The 27,496-nt window shown below is 38.6% G+C and overlaps 3 protein-coding genes across 3 annotated transcripts; all 3 read right to left on the bottom strand.

Annotated features, from left to right (window-relative positions):
- Positions 1-1,279: 1,279 nt before the first annotated feature.
- LOC101517607 (olfactory receptor 8G1-like) lies at positions 1,280-2,215 on the bottom strand. The gene has a single exon (XM_004597686.3). The coding sequence runs from the start codon at positions 2,207-2,209 to the stop codon at positions 1,280-1,282; it is 930 nt and encodes a 309-aa protein (XP_004597743.2). The 5' UTR covers positions 2,210-2,215.
- Positions 2,216-10,011: 7,796 nt separating this feature from the next.
- Positions 10,012-10,962, bottom strand: LOC101527347 (olfactory receptor 8G5-like). Its single transcript, XM_004597723.2, has one exon. It carries the CDS (start codon positions 10,960-10,962, stop codon positions 10,012-10,014), a length of 951 nt encoding a protein of 316 aa, XP_004597780.2.
- An 11,975-nt stretch (positions 10,963-22,937) lies between these two features.
- Positions 22,938-23,870, bottom strand: LOC101527603 (olfactory receptor 8G1-like). Its single transcript, XM_012930508.3, has one exon. It carries the CDS (start codon positions 23,868-23,870, stop codon positions 22,938-22,940), a length of 933 nt encoding a protein of 310 aa, XP_012785962.2.
- Positions 23,871-27,496: the final 3,626 nt, after the last annotated feature.

Genomic DNA, 27,496 nt, shown 5'->3' with positions numbered 1-27,496 from the left:
GCTTTCACATTAAGCCTTATGTTTAAGAGAGTGTCTTATCCTATAGTTATACAAAATGATCTACCAAAAGCCATGAGATCAAAAGTAACTAAATCAAGGAAATATGAGTGCTCCAAAGAAACAGATGTGTCTCATAACATACCTTAAAAATATGATGAAGAAATGCATGAAAAATTTTTCATAAGAATAACTCCATGGAAATTTGAGATACAAGGAATCACAGATAGGTATTTCAACGAAGTTAGGAAACTAATTCATGGTTGGCTGAGAGCTTGATTAAATAAGGAATTTGAAAAGAATCAAAGAGAAATCAAAGGAAGAACTCCAAATGTCAAATAATTTACATGTAGAAGCAACCGTGCAGATAAAACATGGTAAGTATTCCTGATCTTCAACTCATATCTTTAGAAACATCTCATTCAGAGGTAATAAACAAAACTTAATAAAATAGCTTAAACCAGCCTGATTGAAGCATCATCAAATGAGCAAATATTTGCTTTAAAATTCCTCTGAGGTAAACAGAAGGGAAGAGGGACCAACAACTTATAAATGAATAATGAAAGAACAACAAAAGCCTCTGATTTTGGCTACAATAAGTGCATCAAGATACATAAGGAACAAAGAATTCCAAATGGCAACTACAAAATTGTTCTTCCAATAGCACATTATAGTCAAACCATAAAAAAATAAAAGATGAATAACAAAGTGTCAGATTGTAGCTTAGCAACTCCCAATTAGAGTAGTGACTAAATGCCCAGGATAAACCTTGTCGTGCAACAGAAGTTTTCAAACTTTTGGAACAAAATACTTGCAAACAAGAATTCTGTACCCAACAATGCTACCCACCAATATCTGCTGGCCGTTGCACTGCTGGTATACATTCAGAGGAAGTCAACTCAATGTGTCAGAGCACGACCTGCACTCTCATGTTCCTTGCAGTGTTTTTCACAGTATGAGAGATGTGGCATCAATGTACCAGTGTCCGTCGGGAATACATAGAGAAAGGAGAAATATATATACATACATGTTATTAGTATGCCCTAGAAACGGGAATTCTATCAGATAAACATGGAGGAAACTGTACAACATAAACTAAGCTAGGCACACACAAATAAATGTTTTATGAACTCACGTTAAGTGCTATCTCCAAATCTAAAATAACTATCAAAAGAATCTCAAATGACAAATATTATGAATGAAAAATTACCAAGACATTTAATTCTTGTATTATAACATTCAATTACATACATTCAGTAAAACCATCTTCCTATTATACGTTTTAGAATACTTTCATTATTATTTTCCTTAAAGCGACACTGACATCCTTATTGCGAAGGCTGTAAATGAGGGGGTTCAACATAGGCACAACAATTGTATAAAACACAGAAGACACTTTGCTTTGGTCCATGGAGTTGACAGATGATGGCTGCAGGTACATAAATGCTGCAGAGCCATAGAAGATCACAACCGTCATTATGTGGGAGCTGCAAGTGCTAAAGGCTTTGACCTTGCCCTCAGTGGAGTGAATACGGAGGATGCTGCCAATGATGAAGGTGTAGGAACTAAGGATGGCCAGGATAGGGATGAAAACGTTAAGTGAACCAATACACAGGATCAATAATTCATTGATAAAGGTACTGGAACAGGAAAGCTGTAGGAGTGGGAGAAGATCACAGAAGTAATGGTTGATCACATCGAGATGGCAAAAATAAACTTTAAGCATGTAGCCTGTGTGAATTGCTGCATAAATCACACCTATAGTGTACACTCCTAGAATCAGGGAAACACAGACCTGATGAGACATGCTGACACTGTAAAGCAAGGGGTTACAGATGGCAACATAGCGGTCATATGCCATTGCACCCAGCATGTAACACTCTGCATTAGCAAAAACCAGGAAGAAGTAGAGCTGAGTCATGCATTCTGGATAGGAGATGATGTTTTGCTCTGCCACAAAGTTGACCAGCATTTTAGGGATAATGACAGTGGATTGGCAGAGGTCAATGAAGGACAGACTGCAGAGGAAATAGTACATGGGAGTGTGCAGGTGAGAGCTGAGCCCAATCAATATGATCATGCCCATGTTGCCGACCACGGTGACCGAGTATATTCCCAGGAAGAGGAGGAAGAGGGGCATCTGGAGCTCTGGCTGTTCTGAGAGCCCAGCCAGGATGAACTCCTTCACTGTGGAGTGATTTCCTGCTGCCATTGTTCGTCTGTTTCTGAAGAGAAATGTGAAAACTTGTCAGAAGTCTAGAGCCAGGGTCTTCTTCCAGGTTCCCACGTGGATAGTGTAGCTCCTGTTCAGCAATGGGCTCAGGCCAAGTCCTGCCTCATCTCTCCAAGACCAAAAACTTATCATTGAAACAAGTCACAGAAATATTCTCTAGTTTTGGTAGCAAAATATTTCACTTAGTTGGTCCTCTTATTTCCACCATATTGTTCTTCTGTTCCCAAGTAAAATTCATCTTTTTTTTTTTTTTATTGAGAATCTCTTTTTTCGTCTCAGTACAGATTTTTAAATAAAACAGAGAAATATTCCTTAAAATCCAAAAGGAAGATAACACACATAATCATTTCAATTTAAGTTACATAATGCCATATGTTTTTCTTTATGTCACTGTCGAGAAAGAAAATTAGCATGAATAGCCTAGTGATTCTGAATATTCTCTTGTCACACTAGATTTTATTATGATAAGCCACTTAGAGAACATGGGATATTTAATATTTTTGTCATGCTAAGTGTCCCTGCATCTAATATTAGCATATTATCACCCAATTCTTTTTAAACTTTTTTCCATTTCATTTCTCTTCCCTGGGATCTCCCATGGGCTCAGTCACAAAGCTTCTTGTAATACACCATGAGTACATTAAAAGTTGAAAAATAGACTTACATAAAAATAAAACAACAATCTGTTAACATCAAATAATGAGGAACATGTATAACAAAATATATTGAGCACTTTATGTTGAGGTTTTTAAATAATCATGATACAAATTGGAAACATTCCTAATAAGGACTTACCATTATTCATTATTAAGTTAATATTTTAAAAATATTAAGTCTCTCCTCAAAATGACTATTTTCAGGTTAATACATTGTCTGGTTAAATATCTAGACAGATAAACTAAGCAGCATTAAAGTCCTGAATGGATAATTTGTTTACTTCTGGTCATCAGAATTTGCATAAAATGTAGCCTGACATTAGGATACTGATGACCAATATGCAACAAATGTAGAATTCTGTGAACCCGACCCGGGTGCCATAATGTCCTATCCATTACACACCATAATCCTTCTTGAATCTGTCCTACTCAGTATTCACATGCAGGGTCATTTAGTAAATGTTTCACTTTCTAGAATATAGCGTTTCTTGAATCAGGACATTTTATGTCAAACACATATTAATCTGAGAGGGGACATAGACTCATTAAGAGAGAATAATGTTGAATGGTGCAGTATAGTCAGAAGTTGAACAAAAAGAGTGGGTTTTTGTTGTTGCTGCTTTTAATTCAGGGAATTCCCAATGTGATTCATCATAATTCCTTGAGGAGATTATTTATTAAAAGTAATTAATACCAAGATGTAAACACATATTTTTTTTAAAAAAAGTTTTCTGAGTAACCTTCCCTATGCGTCTTAGTCTTATCCCTCAGAGATAAATTAATACTTTCTGAATAAACATTTTCTATACTGCTCCTCTGAAAGTCACTGTTCTAAATAATTTCTTCCTATACTATTTCTAAAATGATCAATTTTGTAACTTATATTCACATAGTGTTTGTGAAGTTAGTTTTGTTAAGCCAGTAGTATATTCCTCTTTTTCCTTTCAGATATTTAAAATTCTATTCTATTTAGATAACTTCTCAGAATTTAAAAATACCCTAAAATGCACTTGGAGATGTTTTGCGTGAAACTTTTATTTGTTTAAGAGAGATTTCCTTAGCTAGTATGAAAGCTTGTGACTCAGAGTCTCACATGATGTGAAAATGTCTGTTCCTTCTATAAAAATGAGGATCGAACAAAATCAATCAAGATAAAATTATCAAGCCCTTCCCCTCCCTCTCCTTCCTTCCCTCCTGTCCTCTCCCTTCCCTTCCTCTCCTCTCCTCTCCTCTTCCTCTCCCCTCCCCCCCTCCCCTCCCCTCCCCTCCTCTCCTCTCCTCTTCCTCTCCTCTCCTCTCCTCTTCCTCTCCTCTCCTCTTCTCCACTCCTCTTCCTCTCCTCTCCTGTCCTCTTCCTCTCCTCTCCTCTCCTCTTCCTCTCCCCTCTTCTTCCCCTCCCCTCTCCTCCTCTTCTCCTCCCCTCCCCTCCCTTCCTTTTCCCCTCCCCTCCTCTTCCTCTCCCCTCCCCTCCCCTCCTCTTCCTCTCCTCTCCTGTCCTCTTCCTCTCCTCTCCTCTCCTCTTCCTCTCCCCTTCTCTCCTCTCGTCTCCTCTCTTTTCCTCTTCCTCTTCCCCTCCTCTCCTCTGCTCTCCTCTCCTCTCCTCTCCTCTCCTCTCTTCTCCTCTCCTCTCCTCTCCTCTCCTCTCCTCTCCTCTCCTCTCCTCTCCTCTCCTCTTCCTCTCCTCTCTTCTCCTCTCCTTTCCTCTTCCTCTTCCTCTTCCCCTCCTCTCCTCTCCTTTCCTCTTCCTCTTCCCCTCATCTCCTCTCCTCTCCTCTCCTCTCCTCTCCTCTCCCCTCCCCTCCCCTCCCCTCTTCTTCTCTGCTCTCCTCTCCTCTTCTTTCCTCTTCCTCTTCCCCTCCTCTCCTCTCCTCTCCTCTCCTCTCCTCTCCTCTCCTCTCCTCTCCTCTCCTCTCCTCTCCTCTCTTCTCCTCTTCTCTTCCCTCCTCTCCTCTCCCCTCCTCTCCTCTCCTCTCCTCTCCTCTCCTCTCCTCTCCTCTCCTCTCCTCTTCCTCTCCCCTCCTCTCCTCTCCTCTCCTCTCCTCTCCTCTCCTCTCCTCTCCTCTCCTCTCCTCTCCTCTCCTCTCCTCTCCTCTCCTCTTTATTGCAAAGACTCTCTTGTAATTTCATATGGATAAAATAATTGTGTGACGGACAACAATTTTCCTTGGTCCATGGAGATGACAGAGGATGGCTACAAGCACAAGAATTCAGTAGATCCAAAGAGGACAACGGAGATACATGAGCAGCAAAGAGAGAATTCTGGATATACTTTGTAAATCTCATATCACAGGAGACACATAATGCAAGTATCTCTTAATCTCAGGGCCAGCAAAATGGCTCAATTGGCTAATCCTCTGCCTGCAAGACCTGATGTCCCATACGGGCACCGGTTCATGTCCTGGCTGCTCCACTTCCCATCCAGCTCCCTGCTGATGACCTAAGAAAGTCCTTGGTGGTGACAGAAAGCCTTGGGACTTTATACTCATGTGGGAGATCTGGAAGAAGCAGCTGGCTCCTGACTCGAGAATGGCTCATCTGCCTGTTTTGATCATTTGAGGAGTGAACCAGTGTTTGGAACATCTTTGTGTTTCTCCTTCTCTCTGTAAATCTACATTTCCAATTAAAATAAATAAATCTGCTATTTCTCTGTAAAAACGGGATAATGAAGAAAGCTGCTACTTCCCATCCAGCTCCCTATTTGTGACCTGGGAAAGCAGTCAAGGACGGTCCAGTACCTTGGGACCCTGCACCTTCGTGGGAGACCTGGAGGAGGCTCCTGGCTCCTGACCTCGGCTTGGTTCAGCTCCAGCCATTGCGACTGCTTGGGGAGTGAACCGTCAGACAGAAGATCTTCCTCTCTATCTCTCCTCCTCTCTGTTTATCTGCCTTTCCAAAAAAAAAAAAAAGACCCAAACTTTAAAAAAGGAGCTACATATGAAAAGAACATTAACATTGCTATAATTCACATCTTTCTAAGACAGAGCACACAGTTTTTGAATGTTTGCTTACTAGAATGCCACTACAGCTATTGCTCAGGAATCATTTCCTATCAAATTCAATGCAACATATTATAAGCTTATCAAATGATGAGGATTAAATTTCCAGTTGCCTTGGAGTAATCATAGCAAATGTTTTCTATAATTTGTTACCACAGGACTCACATCTTTAGAAAATAGGATTTATAGTTGTGTGATCTATTTTCCTCAAAAAAAAAAAATCCCGACTCAAATTAGCTAAGATAGCTTATGTACATTCAGTGGCTTTTCCCATGGAGAGAAACCATCCTCATTTCCTCTAAATAAACATGGGAAGACATATAACAGTATAAATTTAGATCATTTATTTTTCCATCCAATTTGGAGCCATGGGAAATGATTTGGGCACATTATTTGTCCTTCATACATAAATTGTGAAGACTGTTTGTATTCCCCAAATGTGGGAAGCAGATGATGAACAAAAATAGATGCCTTCTTTATCAGTATCCATTTATAATCACATATCACAATTTTGTCTCTACAGAGTTTAAAGATAGTGTATAGGTAGATTGCCAGACCCATGTAAAACAGAAGTTTGGGTATAAAACCATTACTAAACACTGGTATAATGAGGTTTTTACTGAATTAATATGCGGTTACTTTAAATTTTCAAACAAAATAAATCATAAAGCATAATGTATTTTCACTACTAACTTCTTGAATTTCTTCTTTTTCTTTATGAGTTGAAAAGATGTCTGAATATTTTATCTACCATAAAAACAAGCTTTTCATTTAACCGATCAATTGTTGATCATATTGGAATTTTTAAAAAAGATAATTTATTAAGAAATGCTCTTCCTTTTAATTGAATGGTACTTTACTTTGAAGTTCCTTGTTTGTTACTGTTTCTTCTGTATTCCAGAGCTTTGTGCAAAATTCAGAATTGACTGCTCTGTGCTTGGACTTTCTCTGTGCTGATGTCATAGCCGTAGGATTTACATGAGAGGCTAATGCAAAGTCGGCTTGACCTCTTATCCTCTTATCCTGGCTATTATTGTAACATATCAGAAGGTAATTAACCATGTCTCATTTCCTTGGTATGTAAAATATGAACTATGGAAATGAAATTTTTAAAAAATTCTTGAAATAATGAAAACATAAGCATATCATATACACAGTATGACACTGAGGGAGGTGATGCATATATGTGCTACAATCTGTGCCCGGGAGCTTATCAATCCACTACAAGAATTTTTCTTTTATTATTATCGTGTTTTAGTAATGAATGATTGTATGTGTATCTGTTGGTTTTTGTTTATAAATGAATTTCCACAATCAATGGTCATGGTTTAATTGTTTACTAGTTAAGAGTAATATTTATCCTTGAAACAAATTTGGGTAGCCAATAAACTGACTTATCAGCAAGGTTATTTGTTCCATAAAATGTTTAGTCTCTGCCCTGATTAAAGTAAACAGCAATATTTGCATTTGGTGTTTCCTTGTACAAATGCATTGTAATGCTCCCGCCTGTAATATGATCAACGATCTCTTTTTCTTAGGCAGTTATCTACCATATGAAATACGACTCAGCCATTAAAAACAATGAAATCCTGTCTCATTTATTTCTAGGATTATTTGTATTTCAAGTAAAATATCAGAAGCCATAGATTTATCTACTTTTACAGATATTCTGTTTATGGTTTTCTCTGAGATTCTGAGCTCTAAAGCCTGTTCTCTGACATTAATTAAAAATATTATCAATAACTCTTGATCCAAATATTCTTATGTCTTCTATTCACTTATTTTTGTTATTTGTAAGGTACATTTTCTGTCCCGTATTTTTTCAATATTCTGGCTGTATTTGAATAGCTTATTTATGTTTATTTTAAAGGCAAGTTTATATAGAGAAGGAGAGCCAGAGAGGGAGAGAGAGAGAGGCATCTTCTGTCTGAGTCTAACTCCCCAAATTACCACCATACCTGGGGCTGAGATGATTAGAATGTCTTCCAGGTCTCCCACAAGTGAGGGGCCGAGGGCCTGATCCTTCATCTGCTGCTTTTCCAGGCCATCAGCAGCGATCTGGATCAGAAGTGGGGCAGCGTGCCCTAGAACTGGCACCTCCATGGGATTGTGGCCCTGCAGGTTGAGGATCGGCATGTTGAGCCTCTGCACAGGCCCTCTCTGTTTCCATTTTAACACATTTCAAATATATGTCAGATTTCTTTCTAAATTCCTATGGAGTGGATTGATACATAAATACTTTCCCCTCCCCATGTAGATTACATATGAAGAGGTGCAGGAGAAGAAAGTACTATGAAAGTGTTATTGGGAAAGTGTGCTTGTTGCCTTGATGTTTCAAACGCATGGATTCTACCTTAGGAGTGAGGTAAGTGTCTGCCAGGATAGCAGCCTCGGTGACCTGGAGATGCAGTGCTGGGACTCAAGGTATTGTCTCTGGCAAATGTTGGCATTTACAAAAGATGGATGAACCCTGGGGACATTACGCTAAATAAATAAAGATAAATAATTCCTCCTCTTGGTTGTATGTGGAACTAAAAATATAAGAATCACAGAGGCACAGTTAGAATGAGCATTAGAAGAGGCTGGTGGTAGCACAGAAATTTGGGGTGGATTTTAAGCAAATGAAATAATACAAATTTCACAGAATAATAAATACAAGATATAAATTTTGCAAAGTCATAGTAATAGTTCAACAACTTTCTGTGTTTTGCAAATTCCTAAAAGAATTATTTAAGTGCCAGGTGCAATGGCCTAGTAGCTTAAGTCCTTGTCTTCATGTGCCGGGATCCCATATGGGCGCCGGTTCTAATCCTGGCAGCCCGGCTTCCCATCCAACTCCCTGCTTGTGGCCTGGGAAAGCAGCCGAGGATGGTCCAAAGCCCTGGGACCCTGCACCCATGTGGGAGACCTGGAAAGAAGTTCCTGGCTCCTGGCTTCGGATCAGCACAGCACCGGCCGTTGCGGTCACTTAAGGATTGAATCATCGGACGGAAGATCTTCTTCTCTGTCTCTCCTCCTCTCTGTACATCTGCCTTTCCAATAAAGTAAATAAATATTAAAAAAAGAAACCCTAGGGCATATAGTCTTTCAGAGCACTAGCTCTCTGTCCCCTCCAGTTAAAGCCTTATAAGAATTAAAATGAAATAATCAGAGAGCACTGAATACATTCAAGAAGCTATGTAAATGAGACAATAGCCAGGAAGTTAATCACTGCCATGGACAGAGGAAGATAGGGAAGGAGGGAAGTAACTAAGTAACTAAGGAAAGAAGGAAAGGATGAAGAGAGGGAGAGACTAGGGAGGAAGTAGGAGGGAAGGAAAGAATGTAGGGAGGAAGCAAGGAAGGAAGGAAGGAGGAGAGAGAAGGAGAGACTGAGAGAGGGGAGAAAAAGTAGTGGATTAGGGAGGTAGGAAGGGATGAATGGAGACAGGAGAAAAAGAAATATACTTACCAGTCCCCAGGATCTAACCCATCTAGATACAATTGAAATTTCTTCTATGCCACCTTGCAGACATAATTTAATGTCCTGGGTATGGATTTAGTCTTTTGAAGCCCTAGGCATCGCTTTAGCTCATTATTTTCATGTTGGTCCTGTATATTTCACAATCTGTTTAAGATGTTTTGTCTCTCATACTGTATTCCAAGGCTCCTTGGTTTCAAAAAATGATGATTTGGAAATTCCTTAGGTTTGGCAAAAAAGGAATACAATGATAATGCAGTGGTGTATTATGGGAACTTTTTTTAGTTAGAGACATGTATAAAGCTATAGATTACAGGCACACTATTGATGTATCATGTTGTGTTTTGAGTGGATAGAAGAAAAGACTGTGACTGTTGGAACGTGATGTGTTCCTTATGTAGAGGACTATGTTTCTCTCAGCTGTATGGAGAAGGGGGCAAGACAATGAAAATGGCTTCAGTGGTCATGCGCCTGTGTTAATATTATTTATATTAATTTATAAATCAAGGACAAAAATAAGACAAAACCCATAGGAGAATGGTAATAAGACAAGAGAATCAGAAATAATGTCAACAGAATTCATCAAAAGAAGCATGTTATCACATGTATTAACATGACATACAGTAATTGATACAACGTTATTTGCAAAAATTTGAATCTAAGGAAGCCTCACATAATTTGTGCTGATAGGTAATTTGCTTTTTCTCTTATTTTTTTCATGGCAATATGAACGTCCTTGTTTCTCAGGCTGTAGATCAGAGGGTTCAGCATGGGCACAATGATCGTATAAAATACAGAGGACACTTTGCCTTGATCCATGGAATTGAGAGATGATGGCTGCAGGTACATAAATGCTGCAGAACCAAAGAAAACAGCAACGGCTGAAATGTGGGAGCTGCAAGTGCTAAAGGCTTTGATCCTGCCCTCAGTGGAGCGAATACGGAGGATGCTGCCAATGATGAAGGTGTAGGAACTAAGGATGGCCAGACTGGGGGTAAGGATATTAATCCCACTAAGGATGAGAATCAGTGACTCATTTACATAAGTGCTAGAGCAAGAGAGATTTAGGATGGAAATAAGATCACAGAAGTAATGATTGATCACATCAAGATGGCAAAAATAAACTCGAAACAAACAGCCTGTGTGAGTTGATGCACAAATCACACTTATTATATACACTCCTAGAACCAAGGAAACACAGACCTGATGAGACATGCTGACACTGTAAAGCAAGGGGTTACAGATGGCAACATAGCGGTCATATGCCATTGCACCCAGCATGTAACACTCTGAAATAGCGAAAACCAGGAAGAAGTAGAGCTGAGTCATGCATTCTGGATAGGAGATGATGTTTTGCTCTGCCACAAAGTTGACCAGCATTTTAGGGATAATGACAGTGGATTGACAGAGGTCAATGAAGGACAGACTGCCGAGGAAATAGTACATGGGAGTGTGCAGGTGAGAGCTGAGCCCAATCAATATGATCATGCCCAGGTTGCCGACCACGGTGACCGAGTATATTCCTAGGAAGAGGAGGAAGAGGGGCAGCTGGAGCGCTGGCTGTTCTGAGAGCCCAGCCAGGATGAACTCCTTCACTGTGGAGTGATTTCCTGCTGCCATTGTTTCTGGTCAGTTTCTGACTGGGAAAAAGGAAAATAAGATTAGTTTTTGAGACTTTATTGCTATTTCTTTTGGAGGGGATATTCTGGTTGTTTTTTTTTTTTTTTTTTTCAGTACCCGTGATCATTTTATTCTGAATTTGTTAACCTTGTCTAAATTACGTCAATTCTATCTTGATTTATTTTTGTACACAGATTTAATAAGTACTATTTATTTACAAATATTTTACCCATTCAATTACAATGCATTACTGTAATTGAAATCATAGGCAATGTCTATTTGTGTTTTAAATATCTTCAAACCCATACTGCTAAACCAAGACTTAACTGTCTAAATACATAGAACTCCCATGTAACAAATTAATTTGGTAGAATGAGGACTTGGAGAAAGCAACCCTGTCTAAAGGCATTAACCTTTCACAACCTGGAACTAACTGCTGGCAGGTGCGCAGCTGTCGTCAGCTTCTTTAAATATTTCTGCATGTCAGGAATAAGGACTTCTGCACCAAAACCTCTGGTTTCCAAATGCTGTCACTAAAATGAAATCATGCCCACAAACATTTTGGGGCATATCTTTCACCTGGAGGGATCCACAATTACCTGGTTTGTGGCTTATTAACCAAGTATTTCTGAGTTCTCGTGATACTGTGGGGGTAGATGAGTGATAGGTACATCTTCTGGCCTTAATGCCACACTCCATGTGTTCTGGGTATGACATCATCACTTACTGATGATCTGGTGTATGTAAAATAGCTACTACTTGCCATGGTTTTATGGAAATGAGAATGACATCACTTATTTTACAATAAAGTCAGCAGTTTTGTCAGTCAGAAAGTGAACATGAAATTTATTGTATAATTACTATATATGGGTACTCCACCAATTCAAAAATACGCAATAATAACTGAGTTTGAATTGCAATATTAGTCTTAGCATCCTAAATTTTCCATTCTTATGATACAGTACTATGGATTAAAAACAAGCTGAAATCAGGGGCATCAACATCATCGGAAAGACAACCAGAAGCCCTGAGCGGTCCGCAGAAACAAGAACAATAAACATCCTTTGGGACCAGGGAGGAGAGCTTTCTCTGGTCCGAGCCTGGCTCCACCTCTGGACCCCCACCCTCCCTCGCAATGACCATCAGGATCACTTCGAAAACCCCTCACAGCAAACAATCATTCAAACAAAAAAAAAAACCTAAAATAAATAGACAAACAACAAAAAGTAGAGCTTGGAATCTGACAGGAAAGAGCTGGCGTGGATTGGCTCATGCCTCGCTGGGTGGGACACAAAGATTAGTTACTCCTCACCATGGTGTTGAGGGTTTTCCTGCACACCCCCCCAAAAAATTGTTCTGCACCTTAATTGTCGACAAATGTCTTGTTAGAGTTACAAGCCAGTCTAGATTACCCTAAAATCTGCCAAGATCAGCAAAATTATACTTCAACACAACAAATGGCTAAATACTAAAATGAAATAGACACGAGACAGCTGAATGGTACCTTATAGCCATTTTAAGGTATATAGCAGCCGGCCGGTCCTGTATATAAACTAAAATTGAAATGTCAATGAGCTAATCATAGGTTGTGGTTAAGAACTTGCTTTTTTTTTTTTTTTTTAACATACTGGTTACTCAAAACCATGTCAATTCCATAATGTTGCAAATTGCTGTTGATGTTATATTGGGACTCTTAATTGACTGGGACAATATTCTACCAGCTCTGACTTCGGACCAGAAATGGTCTCCCCAAGAAACTGTTCAACCCATCTGGACAATAAGTAGCTGGACTCTATGCTTGGTATATGTTTGCAAGGAAAGAATCTTGATGGAATTTGAACTGTAATACTGCATCAAGGTGGAGGAATCCACCAGGGGAGAGGGGTGTGGGGAGGGGTGGGGGAATTCCCAGAGCCTATGAAACTGTCACATAATGCAAAATAATTAATAATAAAAAAATAGCAAAACACTTTAACATGACAACAACTGATCTAATATTGTGGCCAAAATCACCACAATATTTTTACTACCAAAACAGCAGCTTTTGGAAATAAAAAATGTTAAAAAGGTAAAAAAAAAAAAAAAAAAAAAGAAAGAAAGAAAGCTATGGTTCATCTACTCCATGGAATACTACTCAGCTATTAAGGAAAACAAAATGCAGTTCTTTGTGGCCAAAAGGGCCCAACTGGAAACCATAATGCTAAGGGAAATGAGCCAGTCCCAAAAGGTTAGATACCACATGTTTGCCTTAATTTAAGACGAAATGTTGTCAATATGAAAAATAGTACCTGTAAAATGTAATATTATCTCAGCCTCATGTGGTTAAGAACTTGTATTTTTTTTTAACATATTGGTTACCCAATACTCTGTCCACTAATTCCATAATATTATAAATTGTTGCTGATGTTATGTTGGAGGTTTTAATTGATCGGGATGACACTCTGCTGGCTCTGTCTTCAGACCAGAGATGGTCTCCCCAACAAGCCGTTGAACTTATCTGGACAATAAGATGCTGGACTCTATGTTTGGTATATGCTTGCAATGAAAGAATCTCAGCTGAACTTGAACTGTGGCAATGCAGCAGGGTGGAGGAATCTACCATGGGGGAGGGTTTGGGGAGGGGTGGGGGGAATCCCAGTACCTATAAAACTGTATCACATAATGCAATGTGATTAAAAAATAATAATAATAAAGAAAACAGTAAGTCACAAGGGAAAAAAATAGTCTAGGAGAGGCTTGAGTGGTGACTCCAGAGCTAATCCACCACATGCAGTGCTGGCGTCCCATATGGCCACAGATTCCAGTCTCAGCTGCTCCATTTCCCAGCAGATTCTCAGTTCTTGCCTCTGGGGTCATTTAGGGAGCAAAAAGCAGGTAGTTGTAAGAGCATGCTTCTCCATCTCCCTTCATGCTATAAATCTGCCTTTCAAGTAAAAAACATGAATTTATTTTTAAAAAAAGTCTTCGAATTCTCTATCAACCTGTCACAATTCTTTCTGAGCTTATACGGATGATTCTAGTTGTTTTATGTGCTTAATGTAGATTTTTTATTTCCGTACAGTGTTAGTGAAACAGATCGCTGATGGTGAGGTTTAGAGAAATTAAATCTCTAAAAAATAAAAATTAAAATTAAGTAGAAGTATCAAATCAATAATAAAATTATCCAGCTCTGGAACAGTTGAAATACACAAGTAAAAAAATTACCAAGGCAAATATTTATTAACTTACAAAGTTAGTTTAAAATTAATTCGGATACATGATAGATGCTTTCAGTAGAGTTCTAGTGAACAATCCTTAGACACTATAATGAATGATGAATACAGACATTAGAAATTTAAAATTGAGTTTTATATATTCAGAGTAATCAGAGCAGTTGTAATTTCTAAACAGTACCTTTTTTTCGCTGTGAATTACAGCATAGGTTAGATGATTCACCAGATTCGACCTACTCTATATCTACAGAGACTGGCAACCATCTGACATGTAACTGGAATTAAAAAGGATTTTATGAGTAATCACAAGCAGTGTTTAAAGAAATTAAGTAAGTGATGAACACGCGTCTGAACTTCATAGTGAATCCTTGCAGATGAGTAGGTTCACATGAAAATTACAGCGAGAATACACCCACCTTCTCACTACAATTTAAGTTATCTGCTTTTATGTGCAAATTGCGCTCTGTCAACTCCAGGAGAATTAAACTAATTCTTACCTTGGGAGCTGCAGATACCCAGTGTTTGATGAACCTCAGCACTGAATAACTTTCAAAGCTGGTCTGCATCATGGGTAAGCAGCTCAAGTTCTTCAGTTTGTGTTTCCTCACTTGAAGGCATACAGCCACATTTCTCCTGAGTGGTTCTGAAAACTCAGCTGTGACGGTGTGTCCTACCTTGGGATTCAATAGGTACTAAAGATGACTCAATAAATCATCTCCAGGGATTTCCATTTCTTAGGGATTACACTCTTGAACACAGAAGAAATTAAAGTCAACCCTTCCCCAGGTGTTTAGCTTGTCCTCAATGAATTCTCTGTGATATGGTTTATGCTGCCAGCTAGTCATTAGGATATGTGCATATATATCACCCGAAAATTGCTTAAAATGCATATTTTGATCCAAGAATTTGGTATGTGGCCTAAGACTCTAGTTTTCCACAAAATATTACATTTTTTTTTCATGTAACCCACAGCACATAGATAAAAGGGTTTAGAATATAGGACATATTTTACATTTTAGGGCTTATTCAGTTAGAAATAATAACACAAACCAAAACACTTCTTGACAGAAATGTGTAACTGGCTAGTGTCTTGACCATGGAGCAACTGTCTTCTGCAGTTTGTAGCTTGAATTTCCTAGGAATATAACATAATGACTAAAATTATCCATGATGACCATGATCAGAGAAGCTGTAGCCATACTGAGAACTACTCAAAACCCCAAATCCAAAGACAGTCAAGCTCCTCAAGTTTTTGTAAAACATCATTTATAATGTATGTACTCAATTACAGATTTAGAAGGTTGCATGTAGAAGATTAGAATTGTTACCAAATACAAATTAGAGATTTCAGGCTAATTCAATACTACTCAACAACTAAATATTTTGGCTATCATTTTTGAATGGTGATAGATTCTTATTTAACAATTTACAATTGCTAGCAATTAATATGTTTGACTCTTAATACAACCATTTATGCAGTATAGGAAAACTGGAAAAAAATAAAAAAACTGGAATATTATCATTTGGAGATTAACGGAGAGAGATCAGATTCCAAGGATGATGACCAAAGGTGCTCAGGGCTTGTTTCATCTTTACAGACGAACAAAGAACGAATGAAAGACAGGATTATGAGGCAAGTGGTTGAGAGAAGGATGGAACTTGGCAGCATAAAACAGGAACCTTTTAAGACATAGACTTGGGGTGACAATATACATGCTAGGAATAGAGTATGCTGGTAACTGCAACCCTACTCTGTAGTGCTCCCAGATTGTAGGGGGCTAGCGTGGACAACAGAGTTAAAGCAGACCCTGTTATGTATGCCTGCCATACAGGTAGCAGGATGGATTTGCACTTGGGATAGGCCTGGAAATACAAAGAGCCTCCTAAAGTCTACATGCTATCTTTGTTTCAGAGAAGGAATTCATATTGTTTGCCTTCAATGACCAGAGCCCGGGCTACCACAGCATGCCACTGTATTGAAAGTAGTGCCACTGTTGGGGAATATTCTGCTATACTGTGTGCAGCCTTCTACATATTCATATTCCTAGAGTCCTGAAATAATTTAGTTATATTTTGAAAAAAGCTGCAGATATTCTAACTCAAATAGACCTTGCAACACAACTGTGATATCTATAAAGAGTCCCTGCACTTCAAGGGTCACAAGAGTGAGCAAGGCAGAGGGTGGTGGTATCCTACAGAACTAAGGAGCCAAGGAATTAGTCCCTGGAACATGAACCCCCATGACCTTCCTTCAGCCCATCTGTATCCTCTCACTACTAAAAGTTGCCTGCTGTCAGTGCATGCCGAGCCTTGTAATGCGCCCCCTTCCTCTAACCTGCGTTCATTCTTGGTCAGTGTTTCTGTACACCACTGAAGAACCTGAGGACATGTCTCCCAGTGGTCCTCATTTCTGGTAGAGAGCTTCCCAATTGGACCTAGGAGGTGTCTGCCACAGTGTATGGCCTAGAAAGCCCTTGCAGCATCCAAAGCCATGTTGGTATTGGCTTCTGGAATTGTTATTTCTGGGAAACCTGTCTCCATGGTCCATGCACTGGATATTATTGTAAACATTTCTGAGTATCACTGTGATCAGTGGAACTGACTTGTTCTGTCCTGAGTTAACTTGTAGTGAAACTGATGTCTAAATTCCATTGTATCCAGGGTCAGAGTGGCCACAGAGTTTTAGCTCCAATTGCATTGCTTTATATACTATTAGAATCTCACATTGGTATGTGACATTGCAGAGTAGCAGACACACTGAATGTATTCCCATAATTACTGTGTCAAAGTGAGGCGCTACAGCTGAGTAAATTATAATAATACAACATTACTTTAACAAAACTGAACCAAAGTCAATGGCGTTTATCAAACTTTCACCACAAGGCTTATGTTTAAGAAAGTGTCTTTTCCTACAGTTATATAAATTGATCAGTTAGATGCATATATATCATCATGAGTGTGGGGTTCAGGGATGAAAGAATCACTAATTTGACAAGATGGCGAGTAACAGTAAAGGTCACTGGCGAACAAGATGGTGACCAAGGGCAGAGCCCTGGACGTGAACCAGGGCAGGGGTTAGGTCCTTTCAAAGAAAGACTGGCCAGGGTCATTTTGCTCACCTGCCCCTGGCCCATGGGATATGACTCCCGCAGTCATGCTCCTAGTAATTGGCTTCTAGTTCTCTGCTCCTGGAATTCCTGGGATTCCTGGCCTGAGGTTATTCATTACCCTATATAAGAAACTGAATTTCCCAAATAAAGCAGAACTGCTTAGACAGAGCCCCTGTCTGTCTGTTTGTCTCTCTCTCGCTTGGAGTCTCAGTACTGGGCAATGGGCTCACCCCCTCTGGCAACGAGGTAAGTGAGGAATCTGTGGGGGTCCCTGCAGTGAGACCAAAGTATCTAGAATCAATGAATATGAATGCTCCAAAGAAATGCAATAAGTATTTTATAACACACCCCAAAATGAAAAGATAATGATGACACTTATGAAAAATGTTTCAAAATACTTATTCTAAGGAGATTGAGATATGCAGAAATGCAAGTAGTTATTTCAATGAATTTCTGAAAGTATTTTATGTTATGAATGAGAAATCAACCATGAGTAACTATTCTGGAAACATTTATAGAGGATACTTTGAAAGAATGAACTCAAAATTTCATGTGTACTGCAGTATTGAGACACAACAGTGTAGATAAAACAGAAGAAAGAATTCCTGATCCTAAACTGAGATCTTTTGAAACATCCCGTTCACACAAAATATATTAAAAATGAATTAAACAGATGAAGATATTCTGAGTCTTATTAAATGTCAATATAGGGCCCGGCGGCGTGGCCTAACGGCTAAAGTCCTCGCCTTGAACGCCCTGGATCCCATATGGGCGCTGGTTCTAATCCCGGCAGCTCCACTTCCCATCCAGCTCCCTGCTTGTGGCCTGGGAAAGCAGTCGAGGACAGCCCAAAGCTTTGGGACCTTGCACCCACGTGGGAGACCCAGAAGAGGTTCCTGGTTCCCAGCATCGGATTGGCACGCACCGGCCCGTTGCGGCTCACTTGGGGAGTGAACCATCGGACGGAAGATCTTCCTCTCTGTCTCTCCTCCTCTCTGTATATCCAGCTTTCCAATAATAATGAATATTTTAAAAATGTCAATATATTCATGTAAACGTTTGAGTTTTGTGGGTCCCAGAAGGTAACAAGAAGAGTCATGAACAATTCATTGAATGAAAACAGGAGAAAATATATCGAATTTTAGGCACAATAAAGTATGTCTAGATATTTGAACCACAAAGAACCAGAAACAGACATTACAAGAAAATGCTCTTAACATAGTATGTTACATTCAAACCATAAAAATTCAATAATAGGAATGAAAAATGCTTTGTTATATTTAAGAGATCTTCGTTAGACTAGTGACACATGTATAGGCTTCACTGTACATGCTATCAAACCTTTCCAAAAGAACTCATCTCAATCCTCTACAAGGTACTCAAAACAATTGAAGAGGAGGCAATCCTTCCCAACTCTTTCTCTGAAGCCCAAATCACCTTAATACCAAAGCCAGATAGAGATGCAACAGAGGTCTATAGGCAGATATCCCCAATAAACATAGATGCAAAAATCCTCAAGAAAATGGTAGGCAACAGAGTCCAACACTATGTAAGACAGATCACTCATCCAGACCAGGTGGGATATATCCCTGACATGCATGGATGGTTTAACATACGCAAATCAATAAATGTGATACACTACATCAACAAAATGAAGAATAGAAGCCATATGATCATCTCAGCAGATGCAGATAAGGCATTTGATTAAATACAATACCACTTCATTCTAAGAACCCTAAGCAAGACAGGCCTAGGAGAAATATTCACAATCAAAACTGTGTATAAAAAACCCATGCCCGCATCATATTAAATGGGGAAAGACCTGTCACCTTTCAACGTGCAACAATACTGCAAGAAATACAGCTGAAGGACAGGAGCTGAAAGAATTAGAGATACATGGTTTAAGACTGATTGAGAGAACCATGGGACTCGGCACACTCTCAGGGAAGCAAGTGGGCAAACCACTCCATGACACCAGTTGGTAAGTTTTTTCCAATACATCATCACAAATATCTGGTGCATTTTGTGATGAGAAGAGAAGAGAAGAGAAGAGGAGAGAAGAGAAGAGGAGAGGAGAGGAGAGGAGAGGAGAGGAGAGGAGAGGAGAGGAGAGGAGAGGAGAGGAGAAGAGAAAGAAGTTAAGTGAAGTGAAGAGAAGAGAAGAGAAGGAAGAGAAGAGAAGAGAAGAGAAGAGAAGAGAAGAGAAGAGAAGAGAAGAGAAGAGGAGAGAAAAGAAGAGAAGGAAAAGATCACAGAAATACAGTAACATAATTGACAAGGTCTTGCTGTTTATCCTAACTGTTCTGGGTAGTTGTGTTGCAGGTGGTTGACCTTCCTCCTCTCCTGGATTAGCACAGAAAGCTTCCCTGATACCCCAATCCAAAGCATGTCTTCAATGTGTTTATCATCACCTTTTCAGGGAGGTGGCTACTCAGAACTTGGGAGTTCCCATGCTTCTGGAAAAGTAAGCCTGTGAAGAAAGAGTGTCAAACTTTGAGAAAGAAAAAGAAGGATCACAATCACTCCCTGCTTGCCACACTACTGAATTCCTAAGCCTAAGCATGTTGAATTACAAGGAATTCCCAATAAAGAATGGAAGCTTTCTTCTAAGATCTAGAAATACCCAAGAATATCCAATTTCACCACTTCTATTCAGCATAATACTGGAGATCCTCACTAGAGTATTAAGCAAGAAACAGAAATGAAAGGAATTCAAATTGGAAACAAGGAATTAAATTTATCTGTGTTCACAGACAATATGATTTTATACACAGGAGAACCAAAAAAAATCAATTATGAGACCATTGGAGTATGAGTAGCAGAGTACAAAATATAATGAACATAAATCAATGACCCTAGTATGCACACATAAACTCCATGAATGGGAATGAACCAAGTACAGTCCCCTTTAAAATACTGAAGAACCCTAAAAACTTTGGAATAATCCTAACCAAAGACACGGAAAAGCTCTGTGTTGAAAAGTACAAAGCATTGGGCCTGGTGGCGTGGCCTAGCGGCTAAAGTCCTCTCCTTGAACGCCCCGGGATCCCATATGGGCACTGGTTCTAATCCCAGCAGCTCCACTTCCAATCCAGCTCCCTGCTTGTGGCCTGGGAAAGCAGTCGAGGATGGTCCAAAGCTTTGGGACACTGCACCTGTGTGGGAGACCCGGAAGACGTTCCTGGTTCCCGGCATCGGATAGGTTGCCACCAGCCCGTAGCGGCTCACTTGGGGAGTGAATCATCGGACGGAAGATCTTCCTCTCTGTCTCTCCTCCTCTCTGTATATCTGACTTTGTAATAAAATAAATAAATCTCTATAAAAAAGAAAAGTACAAAGCATTAAAAAGAGAAAATTAAAATGTTTCTGAATAGCATGGATCAACAATATCACAATGTTCATATTATCAAAAGTTGTACAGATTCAATATGATTCCAATTAAAATACCAGTAACATTCTTCTCAGAAATAGAAACGATGATAGGAAAATTCATATGGAAACACAAGAGACCACAAATAGCTAAAGCTATCCTGAAGAATAAAAATCAAGTTGGAGGAATCAAAATTCCAGACCTCAAGATGTACTACATGGCAGTGGTAATCAAAGCAGTCTGGTACTGTTACAGAAGCAGAGATCAACGGAACAGAATAGAAACTCCCAGAAATGATCCCACACGTGTAGAACAAATGAATCTTCATCAGGAGCACTCAGAATAGTCCAGGGAAAAAGCCTGGAGTCTTCAACAAATGCTGTTGGGACAATTGGATAGCAGCTTGCAGAAGTACGTAGCAAGACCCCCACCAGTCAACTTACACAAAAACCAGTTCTAAATGGATCAAGGATTTAAATCTATACCCAGAAACCATAAAACTATTAGAAAGAAACATAGGAAACACTCTCCAAGATACAGGCATTGGTAAAGACTTCTTAGAGAAGTAACCAACAGCATAGGCTGACAGGGCAAATAGAAACAAATGGAATGACTTCAAACTAAGAAGCTTCTGTACAGCAAAGAAAACAATAAACAAAGTGAAGGAGTGACAAACAGAACGGGAGAAAAATTTTTGCACACTACACAACAGATACAGGACTAAGATCCAGGATTTATGAAGATCTTCAGAAGCTCAATGACAGCAAAACAAACATCCCTGTGAAGACATGTATGAGGGAAATTGACAGTTTTCACAAGAACAAATTCAAATGGCTAATACACATATAGAAAAGGATATAGCTTCATGGACATTGGGGAAACACAAATGAAAAGCATATCAAGTTTCCACTTAACTATTAACAATACCTGCTGTTATTGGTGGCTGTGGGGAGAAAGATAAACTACTTCACTATTGGTGGGAGTGTAGGCTGGTACAGCCAATGTGGAAGTCAGGATGGAGTACTAAGACAACTGAAAGTTGATTTACTGTATGACCCAGCAATCACAGTTCTAGGAACATATTCAAAGGACATGAGAGAGTAACCTGCAATCCTGTAATTACAACAGCACAATTAACAATAGGAAAGACATGGAAACAAACCAGTTGCTCATTGGATGTGGAATAGATAAAGAAACTGGTACATCTACTCCACAGAATGCTTCCCAACCATTAAAAAGAATGAAATTATACCATTTGCAAGGAGATGGTCCCAACCAGAGACTGTCGTGATCAGTGAACAAATTTAATCCCCAAAGGACATATGTTCTCTCTGATAATAAGGCAAGCTGCACAGAAAAATTCAAGATCAATAGGTATATAGGCAAACATGTATATACATATATTCATCTAGAGGAAGAATGTAACGTAAAAACCACATTGGGAAATGAAGATATAGCTCTACTCCCAAATAAAAGGACTCCCAATGAAACTGATACATTTATCCTGACCATAAGATGCTGGGCTTTCTACCCTACCTATGCCTACAATGTCTATGCCTACAATGTAACAGTAAACTTTAATAATAATATGTTGGACTTGTGATTAATATTGAAGGACTATACTATAGGGAGAAAACAGGGGCGGGGCATTGGGGAAATCAGCATGGTGGAAGGGGGATATCCCAGAGCCTATGAAACTTTACTATGGAAAATAAATAAGCATTTAAAAAGATAAACCGTATAGGGCAGTAGACAATGAGAACATATATTCAAGCTTTTGAAACAAATTCATTGCAAACAAGCAGGCACAAAGTCTTACATCAATATAAGGCAGCTGTTGGACAGCTGGTTTTACATTCAAAGGAAACGAAGTCAATATACCAAAACAATATATACACTCTCACAAATACTGCAGTGTTTTTGACAATAGGTAGGATATGTAATCAATACATATGTGTCCATCACGGGATAAATGGAGAAAATATGTGACACATTTCTATGTATGTGCCGTGTGTGTGTGTGTGTGTGTGTGTGTGTGTTGGACACTATTAGCTTTCACAAAAGGAATTCTCTCATTTATGAAAGTGTGGAGAAAATTGTTCTACATAAAATAAGACTCATAAACAATTGTTGTGTAAACTCATGTATGTATTTCCTATGTAGAAATAACTAGCAAAATAATCCCAAATAACAAAAATTATGAATGAAACCTTATCAAGACATTTAATTCATGCATGATACAATCAATTACATTACGTTAGAAGTCATCATTCTTTTAAAATTTCACAATAATACTTTCATTATTATTTTCCTTAAAGCGACACTGACATCCTTATTGCGAAGGCTGTAAATGAGGGGGTTCAACATAGGCACAACAATTGTATAAAACACAGAAGACACTTTGCTTTGGTCCATGGAGTTGACAGATGATGGCTGCAGGTACATAAATGCTGCAGAGCCATAGAAGATCACAACCGTCATTATGTGGGAGCTGCAAGTGCTAAAGGCTTTGACCTTGCCCTCAGTGGAGCGAATACGGAGGATGCTGCCAATGATGAAGGTGTAGGAACTAAGGATGGCCAGGATAGGGATGAAAATGTTAAGTGAACCAATACACAGAATCAATAATTCATTGATAAAGGTACTGGAACAGGAAAGCTGTAGGAGTGGGAGAAGATCACAGCAGTAATGGTTGATCACATTGAGATGGCAAAAATGAACATTAAGCATGTAGCCTGTGTGAACTGCTGCATAAATCACACCTATAGTGTACACTCCTAGAATCAGGGAAACACAGACCTGATGAGACATGCTGACACTGTAAAGCAAGGGGTTACAGATGGCAACATAGCGGTCATATGCCATTGCACCCAGCAGGTAACACTCTGAAATAGCGAAAACCAGGAAGAAGTAGAGCTGAGTCATGCATTCTGGATAGGAGATGATGTTTTGCTCTGCCACAAAGTTGACCAGCATTTTAGGGATAATGACAGTGGATTGGCAGAGGTCAATGAAGGACAGACTGCCGAGGAAATAGTACATGGGAGTGTGCAGGTGAGAGCTGAGCCCAATCAATATGATCATGCCCAGGTTGCCGACCACGGTGACCGAGTATATTCCCAGGAAGAGGAGGAAGAGGGGCATCTGGAGCTCTGGCTGTTCTGAGAGCCCAGCCAGGATGAACTCCTTCACTGTGGAGTGATTTCCTGCTGCCATTGTTTCTTTCTGCTTCCAAAGAAAGAAGAGAAAACAAGTTGTCAGATAGATCATGATTGTACTCTCTTTTCCAGCTGTCATTCCATATTTATGATGTTGTTTTTAATATTCTCTTGGTCACCAACATTGTTGCTTAATCTTTGTCAGCAAAGGTAAAAACAATATATACTTTTGCTTACTATTCATAAACGAGGCTTCTAGATATTAAAAAAATATATTGTACTTCAAATATTTTATCTATCTAATCATTGGAGATATTTGAGTACCTGGTATTTTTTTAATTTCTCAGTTAGTTAAAATTAATATCTCTAAGCAGAGATTTACAAATTCAATATTTCGAGAATCAGATGTGAATAAATATAACTGGCTCATTGACAACATGGAGCAAGCAAACTGGGTCTACCTGAAGTAATCTTTAGTTACTTGTGACTGATTTCTGGCAGGCATGTAAACAGACTTTTGTTAGAATTTTCTATGTTTAGGTATACATCAAGCAATATGGATTTCTATTAAAAATACTCAGGTTGTTAAAAGTTATTCAACTAAAGTAATTCCTCTGCAGCCATTGTGCATATATGTTAGCTGCACTGATCCACAGTCAGGTGGTTTGTATCCCAGAATCCACTGTGCATTTTTAATCACAGCAGGATGGGTGGTGGATATGTGTTCAGGCCTTGGTGTCAGACCTGTATTCAGTGGCAGTTAATGCCTGTGAGAGAATGCAGTTACCTCCTTGTCCTTGGCTACCATCCTCTAGAAGAAAAATAATATACCTCAAAATAAACCTAAAGACTTATTCATTAATAAGTAAGCTCAATCATTACTGTCTTCATAACTAATAACATTACATCACTTTGAAAACAAGGTGTAATTATCAGCTAAAGTGAGAGACACATATTTTTTTAAACAGGTATTTATTTTGGGCCAGGTGTGATAGCCTAGAGGCTAAATCCTTACCTTGCATGCACTGGGATCCCACATGGGTACTGCTTCATAACCTGCCTGTTCCACTTACCTTCCAGCTCCCTGCTTGTGGCCTGAGAAGGCAATAGAGCATCACACAAAGCCTTGGGTTCCTGCACTTGCATGGGAGACCCGAAGGAAGCTCCTGGTTCCTGACTTTGGATATGCTCAGTGTCGGCTTGTGACAGATATACAGAAAGAAGGAGATATAAAGAGAATGATCCTCCATCTGGTGATGGTTCACTCCCCCAAGTGTCACAACTGTCAGATTGAGTCAATCCAAAGCCAGGAGCTACATATAAATCAGCCTAGTCATACATATAAATTTTAATATTTCAATATTCCCTTTTCTGCCTTTACTTTATTTGAATCAGGCTGTACTGAAAAAGGACACATACTTATTAAATACAGAATTGTAGAGGTGGTCCTCTACTCGACAAAATTGTGAGTAGCCAAGTAATAGCTACAGCTACCACTGCAATAATCCAAATGATATACACCTGAGTTGTGAAGTACATTTAATATGCAAATGTAAGCTATCTGATCCTTGCTATGGAATGTGCCTAGAATAAATAATAAGCATGAATGAAAAAGTTAAATGATAAAACATCTAGAAAAGAACACTGAGTGAAAACTTGGACGATTGAGATAGTTTAAGATTTCATAGTAAAGAGTCACATGATTCACAGATTTGTGAGTTCACTCAGGTTCCAGAATGCTCACAATTACACAGTGGAACCAACATGAAGACATCAGCAAAAAAGGGAATGCTAAAAATTCTAGATTCTCCTACTGACAAACATATTAGAAGAGCACTGATGCTTAAAAGCAGCATTAAATATTTTCTAATGAAACTTTGAAGTATATACTCAGAGACTCAATTTTGACTAAAGGAGTGGACTTTTATTTTATTATATTTGGGAAGAAAGGAGTGAATTAATAAATTACCAGTGGACGTGAAAAATTTACCCACCCTTCTGGAGGAAAATCTAGCCACATTTCTTTTTCTACATGAAAGAGAACAGAACAGATTTCATGTGCCTCAATATGCAAATCTATGACTGTATATCCCTCTAGCCCATCTCTCCAACACTCCTTTCCTCCTCCTCTCTTTTGAGCTTAATTTTTGTGATAATGCATTTTTATTTATTTTCTAATCATAGGCTTAATCCCCCACTAAATAAAGTGTTCAACATGTCAAAAGCAGAAAGCCCACTGTTCTAAAAACACAAATATCACATGTCTTTTATTCACGATAGAAAAATATATTAAAACTTATAAATTTGAATAAAATTGACATATTATTAGTCAAGTAATGTTTATAGGTCTTGTCTATACTCCTACAGAAACAGTGCTGTTTCTTTTGCTTCTAGATCAACAAGAGCGTAAATTTCTTTCCCCATTCCACACTAGTTGCATCTCACAAGTTTTGATATGTTTAATCTGCAACATCAATAAAAGTATTTCATCCGTTCTATTTAAAGTTCTCATTACACCATGGAATTTGTGAAATCAATGAAACTTATAAGTATTGATCTTTTGAAAAACATTTTAAAAAAATTTTAAAGTTACTATTATTGTCAATGAACACGATTGAATTATCTAAGATATTTTTGAGTACATGATCCGTTTTAATAAATGTTTTAAGATGTCTGGATGTGTTTTCTGTTTAAGCTGGCCCTGTATATCCACTTAAAGTGACTCCAATCACTCAATTGCATTGAGTTTTTCCACATGTGCACTGTTTTCTTTTTGTCTGCAACTCCATTATTTATTGAGAGAATAATTTCAATACATATCATTGAGCCCTCTGATTTGCTCATTTCTTACTTCATTTGACCATATTTTTGGATTTAAGTGGTTGTCATTATGGAATATCCCAATTTGTATTTGGAAATTTTACTGTCTTGCTTAGAGCTCCTACATCTGATGTTAGCTTATTATCACAAAATTATCTTTAGTTAGTATTTGCATAGTGTTTCATCTGCACTCTTTTCCCCGAGATCTTCTATATCTTCATTTTAAAAGTTGTTTATAAGAAACCAGGAGTGAATTAAAAATTTAAAACCATTTGACATAAGAATAAAATAGTAACACATTAGCATGAAGTGATGTGGAATACCTAGAACAAAATAAAGACGTATACACTGAAACTTTTAAGTAATCCTGGTAGAAATTAAAAATAACCAAGTGATGAGTTTATCATTACTCATTATTATATAACTGAGTACTGCAAGGAAAGGGCTATTTTCAAGTTCACTAACTCCTGGCTGAAATTTCCAAGTAGATAAAAAAGTATCTAATAAAAAGAAAACATCAAAGTCCTGAGTGGATGATTTAACTACTTATGGTCATCAATTAGAGTTTGTACAAAAACTTAGCCTTATATTAGAACAAAGACAAGACAATGATTACCAAAATGTAACAAGTGCTAGACTCTACAGACCCAAGCTGGCCATCATAACACCCTATTCTGCACACCGTGTACATCTCTCTCTCTTTGAATCTGTGCGTGTGACAGTGATATGTAGGATGAACAGACACCTTACTTTCCAGAACACAGCACATCTAGAACTAGAACATTTTATGTCAAACTCAATTTTCCATGTCTCATTTTGGATGAGTCATCAGAACAATGTATTTCATAGAGGCAGGAGGCATAG

This window comes from Ochotona princeps, chromosome 4, assembly GCF_030435755.1.
Source record: "Ochotona princeps isolate mOchPri1 chromosome 4, mOchPri1.hap1, whole genome shotgun sequence".
NCBI lineage: Eukaryota > Metazoa > Chordata > Mammalia > Lagomorpha > Ochotonidae > Ochotona > Ochotona princeps.
Note: the sequence above shows the minus strand (reverse complement) of the source record. Positions and strands in the feature narration are given on the sequence as shown.